At 37.8% G+C, this 19,980-nt stretch overlaps 1 protein-coding gene across 1 annotated transcript; it reads right to left on the reverse strand.

Annotated features, from left to right (window-relative positions):
• Positions 1–5,746: 5,746 nt before the first annotated feature.
• Positions 5,747–18,205, reverse strand: alphaSnap (Alpha-soluble NSF attachment protein). The gene is made up of 6 exons (XM_028308262.1): positions 17,993–18,205; positions 16,092–16,288; positions 12,334–12,413; positions 10,678–10,863; positions 7,746–7,919; positions 5,747–5,979 (listed from the first exon to the last, which is right to left on the reverse strand). Exons 1-6 carry the CDS (start codon positions 18,082–18,084, stop codon positions 5,830–5,832), a joined length of 879 nt encoding a protein of 292 aa, XP_028164063.1. The 5' UTR covers positions 18,085–18,205; the 3' UTR covers positions 5,747–5,829.
• Positions 18,206–19,980: the final 1,775 nt, after the last annotated feature.

Here is a 19,980-nt window from a genome sequence, read left to right on the forward strand (position 1 = left end):
ATTTATTATATCGTAGAAATGCTACGAGGTTTTTTGACTTACACATCAGTATTTCTAGAGCCTTAAGCATGAATTGTATATTTTATAGGATAAAAATAGCATTTCCAGTAAATACAAATGACTAGACATGATGATACGACGATCTACATATAACTGTCAAACTCGAGTATTCGTAAAAAGACGATCGCTATTTTTTAACATTAATGATTTTAGTAAGAGAGACCAATTTTTACACACAAAACCCTACAAGATGTGGCATACTCTACCAAATATGATTTTACCAAAAAGTAAGCCTATTAAGGCGAATTATCTTACATACAATAATGNCGCCTTGCCAGACAGCTTTTAGGGTGGCTGAAAGTGCGAACGCGAGGCACTATAATTATTGTTTTTTGTACTTTTTCTTAAGTTACTCAAGTATTTGAGTCTGTAAATCATCATCTCATGTTGATGAGCTGATGATGGAAGGTAAGTACAACTCCTTAAGGCTTAGGTAATCCCGAATTTTAAAGTGATTTCCTCTGAAAGTTGCCTAGAGTAAAGTTCTTAGCAACATTATCATTACCTATGTTAATGCTAATGTTGCTAAGAACTTTACTCTAGGCGTTTAGCAACTATTTTGAAGATAAAATTTGTGGCACCACATTTTGTGTTGATTTGTAGGTGAGGATTTGGGGGTCCTAATTCAATATAGAATTGTTATAGTATTATTTGATACTATAAATTTGATTATACTATGCACAGTAATAGATATATCATGATGGTTTCGCTGGAAGGATACTCTGCAGCGCAACCACTTTCAATAACAAAATACGGCGAAACCTGTGACATATTTTTTTTTAAATAGGACTAGAATTTTAAAGACATATCAAAGATTTATTTTAGAAACTTACACTAGACTAGTTAAATCAAAAGTAGTTCCGCCGGGGAGCATGACGTGAATTATCCTACAACTCCTAAGCATTAAGGAGTTGTACCTTCCATCAACATGGGATGATGACTAGCTGATGCAAACACCCAAATAACTTTAGAAACTATACTTATATATACTGGTTAAAGAATTATCCTACAACTCCTAAGCATTAAGGAGTTGTACCTTCCATCAACATGGGATGATGACTAGCTGATGCAAACACCCAAATAACTTTAGAAACTATACTTATATATACTGGTTAAAGAATTGTCCTCCAACTCCTAAGCCTTAAGGAGTTGTACTTACCTCCCATCATCAGCTCATCAACATGAGATGATGATTTACAGACTCAAATACTTGAGTTACTTAAGAAAAAGTACAAAAAACAATAATTATAGTGCCTCGCGTTCGCACTTTCAGCCACCCTAAAAGCTGTCTGGCAAGGCGAAGGAACCATCAGAAGTGTCTGGCTGATGAGGAAACTTCATCAGATGATAGTTCAAACATTTTATGTAAATATCAGCTTTTATAGTATGACGTAAGTAGGACTACATTTTCATGAACTTTAAGGTGTCTGGCTAAGGGCTGCCACCATGGTAGGTGTCTGTCAATTAATGACGTCATTTATAATGACATTTTGAAGGAAATATCAAAAAATCAGCCTTTATACTTTGACGTAATTAAGTTGGTATTTTACACACCTTTAGTACCGTCTGTCTGCCAAAGCCACCATGACCCAAACTTCATGTTTGGCCATGGTTCTTAGCTATGTTGGGAGCATGCGCTGACAAACTTTCAGCCTTTATAAAATAACGTAGGTCTGGCGTTCACTAGCTCTTAGTCTAATAGTTTCGATATGTCTGTCTGTCCGAGGTTTTGCTTGGAAACTACACTGGTCATCACAAAAATCGACCCTCCCGCGACAAGCACATTCAAACGTATGCATCCCCACTTCCCACAAATATTGCCACCATTTAAAAGCCTAGTTCTAAACTTCATTTCATTAAAGGAAAGGTTTTTACCCCAAAAATGTGTCTGTAGAAGAATCCAGTCACTTCTTCAAAAAATAGGTACCTAGTTACGCTTGAGCCAACTTTTATGGCTATAAAACTGTTAAGTTGGGATTAATCGCTATCCATCTGTTAAAGAGGACACGTGAGATCATTATTTGGTTTTATAACCATAAAAAATTTTCTAATTAATTGGTCCCAGAGGTGAGCCCAAAGTGAGGTCTTTTTTCAAGTCACATTTTTATTGTATATCGCGTTTATGTTAATCGTTTATTAAGAATTTAAATGTGTTTTTCTTTAAGGATATTTATTGGGCTTTCAAATAACACCAATATTGTTGGGGCACCATGATTGTGTCAGTAGAAACGAGCTTTCCTGTAAAACGTAGGTGGGCGGATTTTTGTGCTGACCAGTATATTAACACTAGAGAGCTGTAATTTTGTATAACTGGTTGAAGAAGTTAACTTTTTAATTTTAACTGTGTGGTGCCCAATATGCAGCCTAGTAGTAGAGTTGTGTCTCGCAGGGAACACATTATTTTATTACTTTTTATTGGGGTGATACGGAAAATCGAAATGAAATGAAACAGGTATTTATATTAACCCTTTATTTTAAATTAAACGAATATCCTTGTGCCAATACAATGTGTTATCTGCTGTTTTACTATGGTTACGGTTATGCGAAATATTTATACTAGATAGAGCGTATGCCACATCTGTAAAAACATTATTTTAGTGAAGTATCTATACAAAAATGGGGTAATTTAACTTTCTCCATTTCTCTACGCTTCCACGTCCCTAACCACACTCCCCCACTACTGACATAATCAGAACATTTTTACTAATTTATTTATTATATCGTAGAAATGCTACGAGGTTTTTTGACTTACACATCAGTATTTCTAGAGCCTTAAGCATGAATTGTATATTTTATAGGATAAATATAGCATTTCCAGTAAATACAAATGACTAGACATGATGATACGACGATCTACATAACTGTCAAACTCGAGTATTCGTAAAAAGACGATCGCTATTTTTTAACATTAATGATTTTAGTAAAAGAAACCAATTTTTACACAGAAAAGATGTGGCATACTCTACCAAATATGATTTTACCAAAAAGTAAGCCTATTAAGGCGAATTATCTTACAATAATGAATATTAATTCCCATACAATTGCCGAGCGGTATCCCACCACTTAATCTAAGAGCACATACACACAACGGTGTGAGAAACCTTACCAATACAAGGAAGCCGCATAATCAACGAACAAAACGCAAAAACAACGGGTATCAATAAAAAAACAAAAGAACTGAAATTAAAATATAAAATTTATTGATAATAACGAAACAGTTAATATTTACAACAACAAAATAAATGTTTTAAATACATTAACTCTATATGAGAATAGGCCCTGAACAAACTTAGATAATAACCGAGGTCGATTCGTTTGTCACTCGAAAGGGCATTTCATTATTTACAATGTCGACTTTTTCATATGCGATTAGTTTACTAGGACCTTAAGCGTGGTGATAAACTTTGAATTTAACGAAAATTCCGACGTTCATGACTTTGGGCATATATGTGTTAACACACTGGCATTTGCCCCCGACGGAATTCGAGGCTACTGGTGCTGTGATTCACTACACAAACCACTAGGAGAAGAGTTTTTACCACCTTACTTTAACCGTAACGATAACCATAACCGGTAATTTTTGTATGGAGTTTGACAGAGTTTTGATTTCATCGAGCTTTTGTCGTTTGTGTTGTGATAGTATTTTACGCCTTCGCCTTTGTCTACGCACCGCATACGAAAAAGTATTTTTATCACATTTAAATTAAACACTGTCATATACAATACAAATGAGGTCGCCCAGCGGCGGCAAACAAATTAAAACAACACCGAATACAAATTGCAACGCAGAGTACCTTTGGACTCGGCATATTTGCGTGGTTACTCCCAAAAACGTTTGAAGTTTCGAATGTTTCCATCTCTCTTACACAAAGCTTGAGTCAACATGAGCGACAAAGACAGATATACCCGAAACTACGTAAACTGCGTTTCGGAGTAGCCCAGCTGTACTTACAATATATGGAACGATTGCTGTATTACCCTACGCGTTGATTTAAAAAACATTTCGATTAATTCACCAACTTATACACTAGTACAATATTATCACCTAATCATGAATACTAGAACGGTTCTTTGTCACACTAATACAGTGAAAATAGAGCTTAGAGATATACTAAAGAAGGTTAAATATTAACTAAATCTTTTGAGAATACTTATCTGATCGTAAAATGATGTCACTGTTCCTTTTAGGTCTATAGACATATTGTTAAAACTGTCGCAAGAGACGACCTTTAAGTCTTGATCCATATCAAGTTTTGACTAATACAGCTTCATTCGTTTTGAAATAGAATACTGCATCGACTGACTAAAATAAGTATTTTAATAAATATTTGATATTTTATAATAGAAAACCTTAACACAAACAAACAACTTAGAAAAAACGTTCTCTACTAATTAAGCGACGATACATCATATGTTGTAGTTAGACCATTTAGAAAATATAGGGTGTAAAGAGGAATCTTTGTACCTTACACCCTGTACTCAACTATTCTAAACTACATACGTGTACCGTCCACGTGTGCCCCTTGAAACCGCCCTTTAAACTTTAAAATATGACAAAAACAATTGAATAGTATTAAAACAATTGAATAGTGTTAAAAACAATTGAATAGTGTTACAAAGAACCGCGTACGCCTAACTGTTATATTGAAATAGGCATAATGAACTACAGAGGTACGATAAAAAGGAAATATATTGCCGTATGCCTGCGCGCATTGTCCGTTATTCCAGCGAGTAATACTTGAGCATATTCAAAAGAATATCCGATTATCGATATATTTAACGATCAATCGATTAAGTTGCTGACACATAGAACTCCTTCACAAATTGCCAATTTAAACTTTAACTATTTTACTACCAAATAAATAATTTGAATTTTTATTGCTTATAATTTTGATTGAATTTACTTGTAGGTGTATTGTATCGCATTTTACACAAAGATATTTCTTGGCAATGAAGTTACTGTACAGTTATAGATTAATTTAGAAAAGTTTAAGTTATTAATAAGATAAACAGTTGATATAATATCATGAATTTCTTCAGTAACTTTATTGCCAACAAATCTACATAATACATAACCCACTATTTCGTATAATCATTTGACACCAACCCATACCGATAATATTTCATTTATCCATCACCTATTAATGCGATACTACTCTACTTTTCACGCTTAATAAATACTATTGTATACTTAAGTAATCGGTAAAGTAAAATAATAATACATTTCAATGAGTTAAGTTGAAGGGAAATTGGAATTAAATTCGAAAAAACATGACATCAAACTGTAATATCAACTACTGACCACTAAGGCCCAGAACAGACGGTGAAACGCAACTGCAACGAAACTGCAACTGCTAGTTACTTTTGAGTTGCATCTAAGTTTCTGCCGTAGCGTCCGTTGAGAGACCACACATGACGCGACCAGTTTGAAACTTTCAGTATCATCAGAAAGTTGCAGTTTCGTTTCACCGTCTGTTCTGGGCCTTAGGCCCAATTTCTACTAAAGCGGAGAGATGTTAGAATAACCAATCAGATTTCGTTATTTCCACATCACATCTCCTCTTTATTTTTGTGGAAAGTTGGCCTTAGAAGTAGTTTGAGTTAATATTTTTTGTGATGTGTGACTGTTAAACGGTTCAAGTTCAAAAACCCTTCAAAAAACTCCCGATTATCCAATTCAAAAACAAAATGGCGCATTCAAAATCAATCAAGTATTCAGCCGAAACAATAAACAACGGGCATAGACAAGACTCACGCGGCGATGACGGCTCAGCGCAGGTCGGGGTTATCGTTGATTTGCTTCTTGATGCGGACCAGTATGGTGGTGTACCACTGGTCCAGTCGCGATATACTGTCGTATGTCTTCACAGCTTCGGTGAACGCGTCCACGTTCTGCTCCTCCAAATGCTCGATTAGTTCCTGTTGACAAAATCAGTAATAAGAATAATGCCCGTTTTCACCATCAATTCCAAATTTTTAAGTGACCCCTATGAGAACAAAATGCCTGTTATGTATTACCCCCACTTAAAAATTAGGGATTGATGGTGAAAACTGGCATTAGATACTATAAAATCACCTGGATGTCGGCAACGACGACGGTTTTAATTTCGTTTATTCGTTCGTTTCAAAGTGCGTCAACTGCTGGACAAAGGCCTCCCCCAAGGATTTATATAAAGACCGGTTCTGCTGTTAACTTTCTAAGTTTTAGACTTTGTCTTTACAATTTCAACAAACCTTAAAAAGGTTAATCTTCTATGAATAAGAACAAACAAATATTGCCCTGTTAAGCCGATTAACAATAAATATTAATATGTGGTCATTAAGTTTATCTTCATGATTTAATAAGCTAAAAACTCAAATTTTCAATTTAATTTAAATGTCAATTTATGTAAATGTTAACGTTAACAGTTATCTCTAGGTCATGGTGTAGACAATATGTTCATAATTATTTATTATAATCAGTTTGTTAAAGACTGGACCACTTGCTCTTTGCCCTTTGAACCCATTTAGCCACTTTTTAGCTCACTGTACTGTAGCTCAGCCGGCCTATAGCTCACTGTACTGTATCTAAGCCATCCTGTAGCTCACTGCACTGTAGCTCAGCTGGCCTATAGCTCACTGTACTGTAGCTCAGCCGGCCTGTAGCTCACTGTACTGTAGCTCAGCCGACCTGTAGCTCACTGTACGGTAGCTCAGCCGGCCTGTAGCTCGCTGTATTGTAGCTCAGCCGGCCTGTAGCTCACTGTACTGTAGCTCAGCCGGCCTGTAGCTCACTGTACTGTAGCTCAGCCGGCCTGTAGCTCACTGTACTGTAGCTCAGCCGGCCTATAGCTCACTGTACTGTATCTCAGCCGTCCTGTAGCTCACTGCACTGTAACTCAGCTGGCCTATAGCTCACTGTACTGTAGCTCAGCCGGCCTGTAGCTCACTGTACTGTAGCTCAGCCGGCCTGTAGCTCACTGTACTGTAGCTCAGCCGGCCTGTAGCTCACTGTACTGTAGCTCAGCCGGCCTGTAGCTCACTGTACTGTAGCTCAGCCGGCCTGTAGCTCACTGTACTGTAGCTCAGCCGGCCTGTAGCTCACTGTACTGTAGCTCAGCCGGCCTGTAGCTCACTGTACTGTAGCTCAGCCGGCCTGTAGCTCACTGTACTGTAGCTCAGCCGGCCTGTAGCTCACTGTACTGTAGCTCAGCCGGCCTGTAGCTCACTGTACTGTAGCTCAGCCGGCCTGTAGCTCACTGTACTGTAGCTCAGCCGGCCTGTAGCTCACTGTACTGTAGCTCAGCCGGCCTGTAGCTCACTGTACTGTAGCTCAGCCGGCCTGTAGCTCACTGTACTGTAGCTCAGCCGGCCTGTAGCTCACTGTACTGTAGCTCAGCCGGCCTGTAGCTCACTGTACTGTAGCTCAGCCGGCCTGTAGCTCACTGTACTGTAGCTCAGCCGGCCTGTAGCTCACTGTACTGTAGCTCAGCCAGCCTGTAGCTCACTATACTGTAGCTCAGCCGGCCTGTAGCTCACTGTACTGTAGCTCAGCCAGCCTGTAGCTCACTTTACTGTAGCTCAGCCAGCCTGTAGCTCACTGTACTGTAGCTCAGCCAGCCTGTAGCTCACTGTACGGTAGCTCAGCCGGCCTGTAGCTCACTGCACTGTAGATCAGCCGGCCTGTAGCTCACTATATAGCTCACCTTGACGAGCTTGCACTCCCGGGTATCGGTGAACGCCGGGTAGAGGCCGCAGTACTTCTCCACGGCGTGCTGTGCGTTGAGGATGTCCACGCATAGGTGGCACAGCGCCGCGCGGAACATGTATTCCTTCGCGCTGTATTTCAGCAGGCTGTTGTCTAGCGACGACTTGGCGATCTGAAAAGATACGTCATTGTTAGAATACGACAAAAGTCGGATAGTGAGTGTTATCGCTTACTATAGGCCTCTTATGAAGGCTCAAAGTCACCCAAAGGGCGATGGAGCGTGCTATGCTTGGAGTTTCCCTGTGTGATCGAATCAGAAATGAGGAGATCCGCAGGAGAACCAAAGGATGAGGGTGTTCGCGATTGAAAAATCCGCCAGATAGCAATACGTAGACGCGAGGTCCAAATGCTGCATGATTGGTGGATTTTGACATATCCGTCAATGTCATGCTAAAATCTAGTGGCAATGGGCAGGGCACATAGCTAGCAGAGCTGATGGCTGGGACAGAATTAGTTCTGGAGTGGTGACCACGGACTGGAAGACGTGTGGGCAACTGGGTTCCCCACTAGTTAAACCGACGATTTGGTGAAGGTCGCGGGAAATGATGTGGATGCGGGCATACACAGCACCGGTCATTGTGGAAATCCTTTAGGGCCTTTGTCCAGCAGTAGAAGTCATTAGGCTGAAACGAACGAGTGTGCTGTGTGACAGCAAAAATAGGCGGCGGTTGTCCAAAATAGGACGTCTATAATGTGTTTTCTTAGCGCATGTATCGTGTATAAATCATTTTTTAAGTGTTTGACCTATTTTTTTTCTATTTTAACCACATTTATCGCATGTTTACCTGCTCATAGATCTGTATCGCCTTGTCGTAGTGCTCCAGCTGGGCTGCGTACTGGGCCAGCTTGAGCATGCACTTGTTGGCCGACGACGTGGACTCCTCGCCGCGGAAGTAGTCAGCTTTACATGTTTAAACTTTTTTCTTTTTTAACAACACTTAGGGCGTGTATAGCACCTGTATAATATGTCTTGTTTGAATAGTGTAATTGGTACTACCGTTCTATTCATGAATAAATAAATAAATAAATGTGTACCTGCTCTATTTTAGCAACACTTAGCGCGTGTATAATGTGTGTACCTGTTCTATTATAACAACACTTCGCGTGTGTATCGCACGTGTGTAATGTGTACACCTGCTCCATTTTAACTGCACTTAGCGCGTGTATCGCACATGTATAATGTGTACCTGCCCCATTTTAACTACACTTAGCGCCTGTGTAAGTATTTTATCGTGTGTGACCTCATTTTTTTTCTATTTTATCCACATTTATCACACGTTTACCTGCTCATAGATCTGTATCGCCTTGTCGTAGTGCTCCAGCTGGGCGGCGTACTGGGCCAGCTTGAGCATGCACTTGTTGGCCGACGACGTGGACTCCTCGCCGCGGAAGTAATCGGCTTCACATGTTTAATCTTTTTTATTTTTTAACAACACTAAGGGCATGTATAGCACCTGTATAATGTGTGTACCTGCTCTATTTTAGCAACACTTAGCGCGTGTATCGCACGTGTATAATGTGTACCTGCTCTATTATAACAACACTTTGCGTGTGTATCGCACGTGTGTAACGTGTACACCTGCTCCATTTTAACTGCACTTAGCGCGTGTATCGCACATGTATAATGTGTACCTGCTCCATTTTAACTACACTTAGCGCGTGTGTAAGTAATTTACCGTGTTTGACCTCATTTTTTTTCTATTTTACAACACTTATAACATGTTTACCTGCTCATAGATCTGTATCGCCTTGTCGTAGTGCTCCAGCTGGGCTGCGTACTGGGCCAGCTTGAGCATGCACTTGTTGGCCGACGACGTGGACTCCTCGGGTGTGGAAGTAGTCGGCTTTATATGTTTGACTCTTATTTCCTAATTTAACTACACTTAGCGCGTGTATTACACCTGTATAATGTGAACCTGCTCTATTTTGACAATACTTAGCGCGTGGATCGCATGTGTATAATGTGTACCTGCTCTATTTTCACTACACTTAGCGCGTGTATCGCACATGTATAATGTGTACCTGCTCCATTTTAACTGCACTTAGCGCGTATATCGCATGAATACAATGTGTACCTGCTCTATTTTCACAACACTTATTACGTGTAAAACATGTTTACCTGCTCATAGATCTGTATCGCCTTGTCGTAGTGCTCCAGCTGGGCGGCGTACTGGGCCAGCTTGAGCATGCACTTGTTGGCCGACGACGTGGACTCCTCGCCGAGGAAGTTGATTTTACATGTTTAAACTTTTTCTTTTTTAACAACACTTAGGGCGTGTATAGCACCTGTATAATATGTGTACTTGCTCTATTTTAGCAACACTTAGCGCATGTATAGCACCACAATGTGTGTAACTGCTCTATTTTAGCAACACTTAACGCGTGTGTATAATGTGTACCTGCTCCATTTTAACTACACTTAGCGCGTGTGTAAGTAATTTATCGTGTTTGACCTCATTTTTTTTTCTATTTTACAACACTTATAACGTGTTTACCTGCTCATAGATCTGTATCGCCTTGTCGTAGTGCTCCAGCTGGGCTGCGTACTGGGCCAGCTTCAGCATGCACTTGTTGGCCGACGACGTGGACTCCTCGCCGAGGAAGTCGGTTTTACATGTTTAAACTTTTTCTTTTTTAACAACACTTAGGGCGTGTATATCACCTGTATAATATGTGTACTTGCTCTATTTTAGCAACACTTAGCGCGTGTATAGCACCACAATGTGTGAACTGCTCTATTTTAGCAACACTTAACGCGTGTGTATAATGTGTACCTGCTCTATTTTCACTACACTTAGCGCCTGTGTCAGTATTTTATCGTGTGTGACCTCATTTTTTTTCTATTTTATCCACATTTATCACACGTTTACCTGCTCATAGATCTGTATCGCCTTGTCGTAGTGCTCCAGCTGGGCGGCGTACTGGGCCAGCTTCAGCATGCACTTGTTGGCCGACGACGTGGACTCCTCGCCGCGGAAGTAGTCGGCGGCTTGCTCGTAGTGCTGCATCGCGCGGGCGAGGTCCACGCACTCTGTCTCGTATAGCTCGGCGATGTTCTGTGAAGAAGTAATATATCTTGTTTACTATCAGGGTTCGAAAGGATAATTATCACGATAATTATCGTGATAATAACAGATGGATAATTATCGGTTGATAATAACAAAAAAATGCGCTCATGAAAATATACTGTATTCGAAGTTTTCAAATGTGTATTTCCATACATGCGGCATGGTGGGCGTTAATCAACATAGATAGTTATAAAACCTATATTTTAGCTCCACAATGATCACTAGTTATCTAGTGTCAAAATATTAATCTATTTTCCAAGCTTTATGCGACTAGCGATGGATAACTTGACAACAATCAGCAACCAAAAACATAAAGCAACATTTGCCATCAGAATTTCTTATGAAACAATATGACAAATGTATCCATAACTGTTGATAATTATCCGATAATTATCATGAAGCGTAATTATCTTGATAATTTCGAACCGTGTTTACTATTACTACAAATGTTTGCTAAAACAGTAGTACCAGTAACCAGTGTAGTTATTAAGCTCAGCAAGCGATATTTTAAAAAGGGGCAGTTGGAATATAGCTTGGCGATAAGATTTAGCTAGAAAAAACTTTTTCGAGGATTTTGTCGATGATCTTAGAGCGTAGAGACTAGACAAAATGACTGCTAATCTGACTTTTGTCTTCTACTGATAGTAAAAAAAATGCAATAGACAACGTTTTCAACATAAAAGAGTCTCATGACTTAATTACATTTTGTTGTCGTTAAAAAAGTTATCCTTAAACCAAAGAAATCATAGAGAGAGAGTATAGTGTGTCTAGATCAGGGTTTCCCATTTTTTTTTGCCAAGGAACCCTAATTGATTATAATTTTCCTAGCGGAACCCCCGTACTACTCCGCCCGCACGCCCTGCCCCTCCCTTGTGCGTAAACAAGTCGGTGCGAGTGAACAACGTCGGTCACGAAACGTGGGATAATTTTTACGGAACCCTTGCGGCCTTTCCACGGAACCCCAGGGTTCCGCGGACCACCATTCGGGAACCGCTGGTCTAGATAGTGTAATAGGTAATGGATAAGTTCTGGCCAAAAATGAGAACTACTTTTTCAGTTTAATTAAAAATAACACTCAAAAAAAGTTAAATACGACTTAAATAACCCTGCCTTCATAAATAGTAAAATGTAGAGTATTTTATTTCCCTCCAGTTCTATTAAATAATAGGGATGTTTCCTGGGTCAAAAAGCAAGAGTTTTAATTAGTCCGTCAGTTAAATTTAAAGAGATAAAGCGCGCCAAAGTTCATAAGAAGAGGCCCGTGACGTCAATGCGTGCATAAAAGTGCCGCACGTTGTGACGTCGTGCGGAACTTCAACGCACCATAACTATGTAATTATTTGTTAGATTGACAAATAAAAATATGTGTTCAATATTTTTTGATATTAAACATGACGGACTAAAAAAATTTTTTTAGGAAACTAGCCTATTACCTGATATTACCTGATATGATATTACCTGATGTTGTTTAGCGGCGACGGTGAATCGCCCCATGTCGGTGTAGATCTCGATTGCTTTTAGCAGACACGACACGGCCTCTGCAAAATGCAAATACAGTCTTACATTTTTATAGAGATATGACGCATACGGGTAAACTCTTACATGAATATGTCTTCTAATTGGCCTTTTAAACTATGTTTACGTATGTAAATTCATACTTAGGTTTGTTTGGAAATATTATGTAGGAGTATTTAGCTTGATAACTTAATAGTTTCCCGGAAAGTCTTAGAACAGTAATGATGCACTTAGGTCATTCTGATATGCTGGAAATAAAACGCTAAGCTAGTGCTAAGTATAAGCTTTTAAATCCAGCACCCCGATTGCGCTAATTTGTAATCCGATTCATTCGCGTTTCATCTGTAGTCTACACTCCAGTCACACTCCGTTTTCATTCCAGCTGAAGTGCAATTCTGTCTACTCACTACTCTTTAAAGAGGTTATTAGTTCAAAAAGCTTTCTTTGCATAACATACAACGCAGTTTTGGACGACCTTTCGGTCATGCTGTCAAAAAAATTAGGTCACGACATAAATATTGAACGAAGAAAGATCGTTGACTTCATATGTACATTTTAAGGGTCACTTTTTCACTGAAAGTGATTATGAAATTTACAGGTTAAGAAATAAAAGGGCTGTGCCCGACAGGGTCCCTAATTGTATCCAAATTAATACCATACCACCTCTGTAACATTATGGATACAATAAATATTAAGTATTTAGTTAAGAATATTTGGGAATTAATTGAAGACTTAAATACTAGACCAGAAAACGAATAAGCATCACATTATAAAAATGTTATCTGAAAGAAGATAATCTAGAATGTGCCTATTTCCAACAAAACGTTTGAATAATTTGTTTCTAACACGCATATTTTTAACAAGAACGCAGAAACCCGCGATAAAAACTATTGTTTTGTTTTATTACAACACAATGGAGTCGCTGTACTCTATTTGGTAAGTAAATGTCGATATTTATTACGTCGTTCTTTAAAAATGTGCTACTAGAATACTAGATCGAATGTAACATAAAATTGTTTCTTCTAGCTTAGTTAATGCTCATAATTGGATGTTTAGTAGGTAATTAAATTATTATATCACTGCCTGTAAAGTGTGTATTCGACATTATTTGACTCATGCTGATAGTTTACTCACGCCCCCAGTTGATTTCAAAATAAATAGTCATTGTATGCGGCTTTTTCGAATAGATAAAATTGTGTACAGTAAATTCTGTCTATCTAGGAACAAACCACTGTTGTTTATAATATTCTTGCATGTATGATATAAATATTTAGCATAGAAACTACAGATAAACCTAGGTTTTTATGAAAGAAGAATTCATGAGCTAATTTAACCTATGTTTGCAAAGGACATTGTCAGAAACCGCCTAAAAACCGCCCAAAAACATTAACCCATCATAATTATTTTCTATTTTTTTTAATACATTAAGCACCCATTCATTCTAATGGACACTTAAGCATTGAAAAATTAAATAAATAAGTCTTTTAACGTTTATTCTATAATACTATTACAACTTCCGGACGTTTTGGTGCGTGGCATGGTCTAAAACCTATCAAGTTCCATAATTTTTGCCGATAAAATCTGTACGAGGCATTACCGTACTTTATTGCTGGGAGTCCATGTATAGTGATGTTCCTGCGGCCATCATAGACAATAAAATATCGATTTTGAAAATAAAACCCATATTGTTGTCATTGTCTATATCAGTGTTATGATCACAATTCTTTTTATTTTATTCATGACCTTCGACCAGTTGGACACATTAGATAGCTTCTTGTAGTATCGTGCAATATATTTTTAACTTTTAATTAAAATCTAGTCATACTGTAGCAATTTGGACGATTTATTTTATTTACAAGATCGGTATCTTATTGTCTATGATGACCGCAGTCAACATCACTATTACATGGATTCCTAACAATGAAGTACGGCATTGCCTTGTGCCGATTTTACATAGATTTTATCGACACAAATTATGGAACTTCATAGGATATGGAGCAGGCCACGCCCTAAAATGTCCGGATGTCGTCATAGTATTATGGAATACATATAAAATACTTTTATTATTTCAATTTTTAATCCTCAAGTGTCCGTTAGAATCTAATTAATATTTAAGTATTCAAAAAGTAAGAGATTAATTTTGATACTTTACTGCTGTGCCCAGGAATCTAAGGCGGTTTCTGACAATGTCCTTTACTTGTTAGTCACACCTAATCAAACATTACGTTTATAGGTAATGTCTCACTGGGATACCATGCCAATGACATAAAATACGTTATTCATTGCTTTTTGAATCCCTCGAGACTTCGAGAGTTGACGACAGTCCCGTATTTGGAATCGATACTTAAGCGAAGTGTCTGCTTGAGCTTTGGGATTTTGGCGCAAGCTACTTTGTGCTTTATTATGTTTCCAGTTGAGAAAAACTTGGCTTGTGTTAAGTAATTGCTGGAGAATTGATTTACCCCAGAAATATTACAAAACAGCGGTGCCATTAGCCATGACAGACGTTCAAAAGACGTGTGCGTCGAATATGCAATAATTGCTTAAAGCTAGACTAGATTATGTAATAGTGAAAACATCCTTTATTAGGGTTATTGTTCATTTATACATGTAACCTGGGCCCCGATTACGCTAAAAATTTTCAACTTCAACATGCCCGGACGGGAGCTGTTTTGACAAATCCGTATCGCAGAATCGAAGAAATCGAAGAAGCGCGTCTGTATTGGAGACGTCAAAAATTAGCGTAATCGGGGCACTGGTCTAGTGGCTACCGAACTAATACGGAGATCACGGGTGCGAACGCCGTTCTGGGTCATTTTAATAAGTTTTTATTAACTACAAATAGTATAGACCTAGACAGGAATCGAATTAGCGTTCTCTTAGCGAATCCTGAATTGGCAGTCTGAGGCTTACATCATTGGGTTATAAGGCCCATATCATAAACTGTCTGTTATAGTTAGAAAAAACTACTTTTTAAGGCCTACAGACCTATATTTTGGGGCCTAGATGATGCTGTTTTAACATGTCCAAATATTTTTATTACATAACAACAAACTAGGCATCTCAGTGAGATATCTCCCCTAAAAAGTACACAGTCCACATTGCAAAAGATAAGCTCAGTACACCAACAGCATGTAAACACTAGTGACCATGATCATGCTGGATCATTCTTATCAGAACACGCGATTACTGATATAGACTTTCGATTTTGTACTGTAAAATCATTATTATTAATCAATTTCAAATTCAGATCTTAAACCATGGTTTTAGATTTGGTTATCTGGCCACACCCATTTTCCTATTTTGATAATAAATACCTACCTATGTCAGATATATACAGAACTGTAAGTGCATATAACATAGAATACCCTATTTAAAACTGGCAAAAAACCCTTCTTTAATATTATAACAGGAAGGTTAATAATTTATTAGATAAAATTACCAACAATGTATTAATCAGACACTTCTATTTTATCTGTTGTTTGAATAATTAAATGCCATTAGGAAAGTAATTTATTCATTAAAAATGCTGGTATGATTTTAAGTGTCTTATTTTGAACTTCCTGATCAAGATTGTATTTTAATCTCTTTCTTTTGCCCTAAAGATTATTAGTTTGTAAGGTTATCTGCATATGACATTTAAAATCATTATACTGTTTAAAACTATACTACAATGCTAAATAATTCAAAGCAATATTTACCATTAGGATCACACTTCTTATAGCAATTGGAAGCATCTACGAAGTTGGTGGCAGCATCGTGACGAACACCAGCCTTGAGGTGCAGTTGTGCGGCGCTGCAGAAAGCGTTGCCGGCTTGCGCCCACTTCTTGGCCATCTTGAAAAGGTTCGCTGCTCGGAGGTAGCAGTCCACGGCTTCTTCTACTTTTGACGAGCCTCTATTGTAGGAAAATAATAATAATAGAACTCTTTATTGCACACTACAACAAGAACAAGAACAAATAAAGGAAACACACGGAAAAGAACGAATGGTCTTATTGCTATGAAGCTATCTCGTCCAGACAACCCATGGTGAGGACAGATTAGTGATGGTCAAGTCGAGTAAGTAACTCGAGTTAACTCGAGTTGGGCGTAACTCGAACCCACTCGAGTTTAATTCTCTCTGACTCGAGTCGAGTTCGTGAACCGTATGGAACCGACTTAGAGCGAATTTTGCCGATCATTTGAGTAAGACTATGTTAGTTTATTCAATAATTCATAACAAACATCAAATCAATCACTGGTATCGACAACCACATTGGATATTGAGCCTCCTCAAAAAAGATTAAGGCACTGTTCCGTCTTTTGTAAAAAAATAACGCAAAATTCTGGTGATAACGCTTTAATTAATCTGATAGTCAAAGCTTTGCAGCCATTTCAGATAGTGGAAAATTCAGATCCAATTTTTTTAACTATTTTTAATGCGAAGCTGAAGGAGAATAAACTGGTAAAAATTTAAAAAATATTCACTTGTCCATCCAGTTAACTCGAGTTACGTAACTCGAGTTCAACCCGAGTTATGTGGATTTTAACTCGGGTTAAATCGAGTTTTGTTTTTTCCGAGTTGGCCCATCACTAGGACAGATGCATAAAACAAGTAAAATAATATTTGTAATTAATTAAATTTCAAGATACCAAGTTCATTTATCTTTTGCAAATATTTCTAATTAGATGTGTGAATCACATGGATTACTAAGGTTTAAAACTAATCTTATTACTTATCGAATATTATTTAACCATTTATCAGTCATAACATAATCAAATTTTTCATTGTTTTTTGACCTGACGCGAATAAGGTATAAAATATGGTGGGAACAATATTCCCACTGTCTTTTAAAGGCTTAAGCAAAATAAACTTTAATAATCATAATAAGAATGTTGCTTATATTATTTATAAATACATGTAGTATGTATTAGTCATGTGGGTTTGGGTTCAGTTCAAAGCATTTCATAATTTAGTAACAATAATCAATGATGAAAGCTCAAGACATCAATATTTGTACTCAATAAAGCCTTGAAATTAAAATAGTTGGACATACATTACTGAGGCTTATTGTACAACAAAAAAGTAAAATACAACATGCTGTTAGTCATCACATAGCCATTAGCTTTCTGCATAAAAGTGAAAGTTTAGGGAGAGGGGCTTAGTGTGTGTTTTTATTGATTAAAATTTGTAAGTTACTGTTGCATTGTTATAAGTAGTTATGAGACCTTTGACAATAGGAAGATGTTGGTGTAGGTTAGAACAAGATTAGAGGTCAATTAATCTATCAATTAAGAGTGCACTGAGAATTAATGACATCATTGTCTCTAAAATGGTTTTTCAAATACTACTAAGTCTGACAACTACAATGAATAGTATTATACATTTATGGAGATGATGTAAACATAATGAAAGGAGTAAACTAACAAGCAAATTGAAATTATCCATAGGAAATCTTGTGACTAAGATGAAAATTAGGCAAAATCTTGGTTGGAATATTTTTTTTTGTTTACAACTACAATGAAGAGGCAGAGTAAAGAACATGATGACTTTAATACGTTCAAGGAGCTGATAATTAAGCCAATATCAACAATTAATATGAGAAAGTCATTGTCCTCACCCAAAAAGTGACCCCAGGAACGATTTTGAAGAACTCAATTTTTTCTCCGCCTCCGCCATCAACTGCATTGCTTTTTGTTCATTGTCTGCCATCTTTGTGGCTTTTTAACACTATTCACTAAGCACAAAATCAACAAAATCCAACAATATTCCCAATTTATTGACAAAATGTCGTCAGCGCCGAAGTGTGAAAATCCGTCGCTGTCATCGATTGATTCAGTCTTGCCATATTGAAAAATTTTGTCATTTCAGATGCGTTCATTTATTCATATTTTTTTCTACCATAGACAAAGTTGTACCAGATTTTTATTCTCCATTTAAAAAAATGCTTTTACTTTTCACCCAGTTTAAATCTACAACTGCGTGTGCTACTCCTAGGTGCTTTCCGATGTAATAATCTTATATCGTTGGTTAATCAGCTTAATTGGGCGCATTATCCCGGCATTTACTGCGATGTGTACCCTACACCTGGGCGAGAATCGAACCTCATACCACTGATGAATTCTTGATGGAAGTGTGCGTGATACGGCCTTTTCCCCAATTTTTTAGCTATACAAATTATCCAATCTTACTTATCTTGTAACAGACTGTCGTAAACTCAAAATCAAAATACAAGTATTTTTTTATCCACAACGAGGAAGCTCTTGACCTCTATCTCACCTGATGGTAAGTGACGACCAAGTCGAAGGTGGAAGCGAGCTTCACTCGGAATCCTCAACCACGGAGGAACTGGCTATCTTACCTCTAACTGCCGGAACACAATAATGCTGTAACATTGTTGTTATGGCGACAGACTTAAGTAAGATGCTGGTAGCTAGCCAGGCGGACTTAGAACAAGCCCTACCACCAACCAAACCGAACAGAATAATCTGCTGCCCCCACTGGGAATCGAACCCGGGACCTCTGCGTCTGAAGCAGGTGGTCTTACCACTAGACCACAGAGGCGGTAAAAAAAGTCCCTTCTGACTATATTGCACTACCAGTAGTGTCGTGGGGTAGACAATATCGGAAGCACAAATTAGACAGATGTCTATATATAGAACAGAAGGTCCTATACGGGCCTTTAGATCCTGGTTAAGTGTGATACCTATCAGGTGCATTCCCTCCATCTATTCCTTGGTTGGGATCGTAATCCTTAAATTAATTTAGAAGTATTTTTATACCTTCATGGTGGACTCCTAGTAGATTTGTCTCCATGCATCGCAGTTGAAGCTACTATTTACTCAATTCTTAAAGAGGTGGGGTAATCCCACATTACTGGTCTCACACAACGTTAAATAAAACAATTTTAAACTTTATTGTACTTTTAATAATCAACCGCCACTATCTGCGATCCAACAAGATACACTTTGAAAGCTTTGTATTGCAGGAGTGTTCTGACAAACACAACAATAGAATATAAGTAGATCTTAAGATAGTCGAGTACAGAAACCCACTCCTAACAAAAATATATGATATCTTAGATATTGTGGGTGTGATATGTTAATCAGTGAAGTACGCATTGAACATTGGCTCTTGTTATGTAATGTAATGTAACTAAATAATCTAGCATTAGAATGAGTATCTTGGTAGGTACATTATATTGTAATATTGCTTCTATGACTGTTATTTGTACGATAAGCAACAGTTATTTCACACAATTCCTAAAATCAGCAAAATTAATTAAAAAACATAATCAGCAAAATAAATAAACGCACTATTAATTAACAACTGATTAACACATCACTGTCTTATGACTACATCTCCAACTAATGTAACAGCTATACAATATTCTCTGACATCTATTGAAATCTTGCTACTATAATACTGTGATTATTCAGAATATAATATCCACTAGCTTCAAGATTTGGTCTGCCCTAGGAAGTTTCAAGGTCTAAGATATGGGGATCCGTATACAGAAGACTGATTTTATTTGTTGGACAACAATGAGGGTTTTCGCGAATGAAAGATCCGCTAGATAGCGGGACGTGGATGTGGGGTCTGACTGCT

Source organism: Ostrinia furnacalis, unplaced genomic scaffold (assembly GCF_004193835.3).
Source record: "Ostrinia furnacalis isolate ACB-3 unplaced genomic scaffold, ASM419383v2 OfSCF2409, whole genome shotgun sequence".
Taxonomy (NCBI): Eukaryota; Metazoa; Arthropoda; class Insecta; order Lepidoptera; family Crambidae; genus Ostrinia; species Ostrinia furnacalis.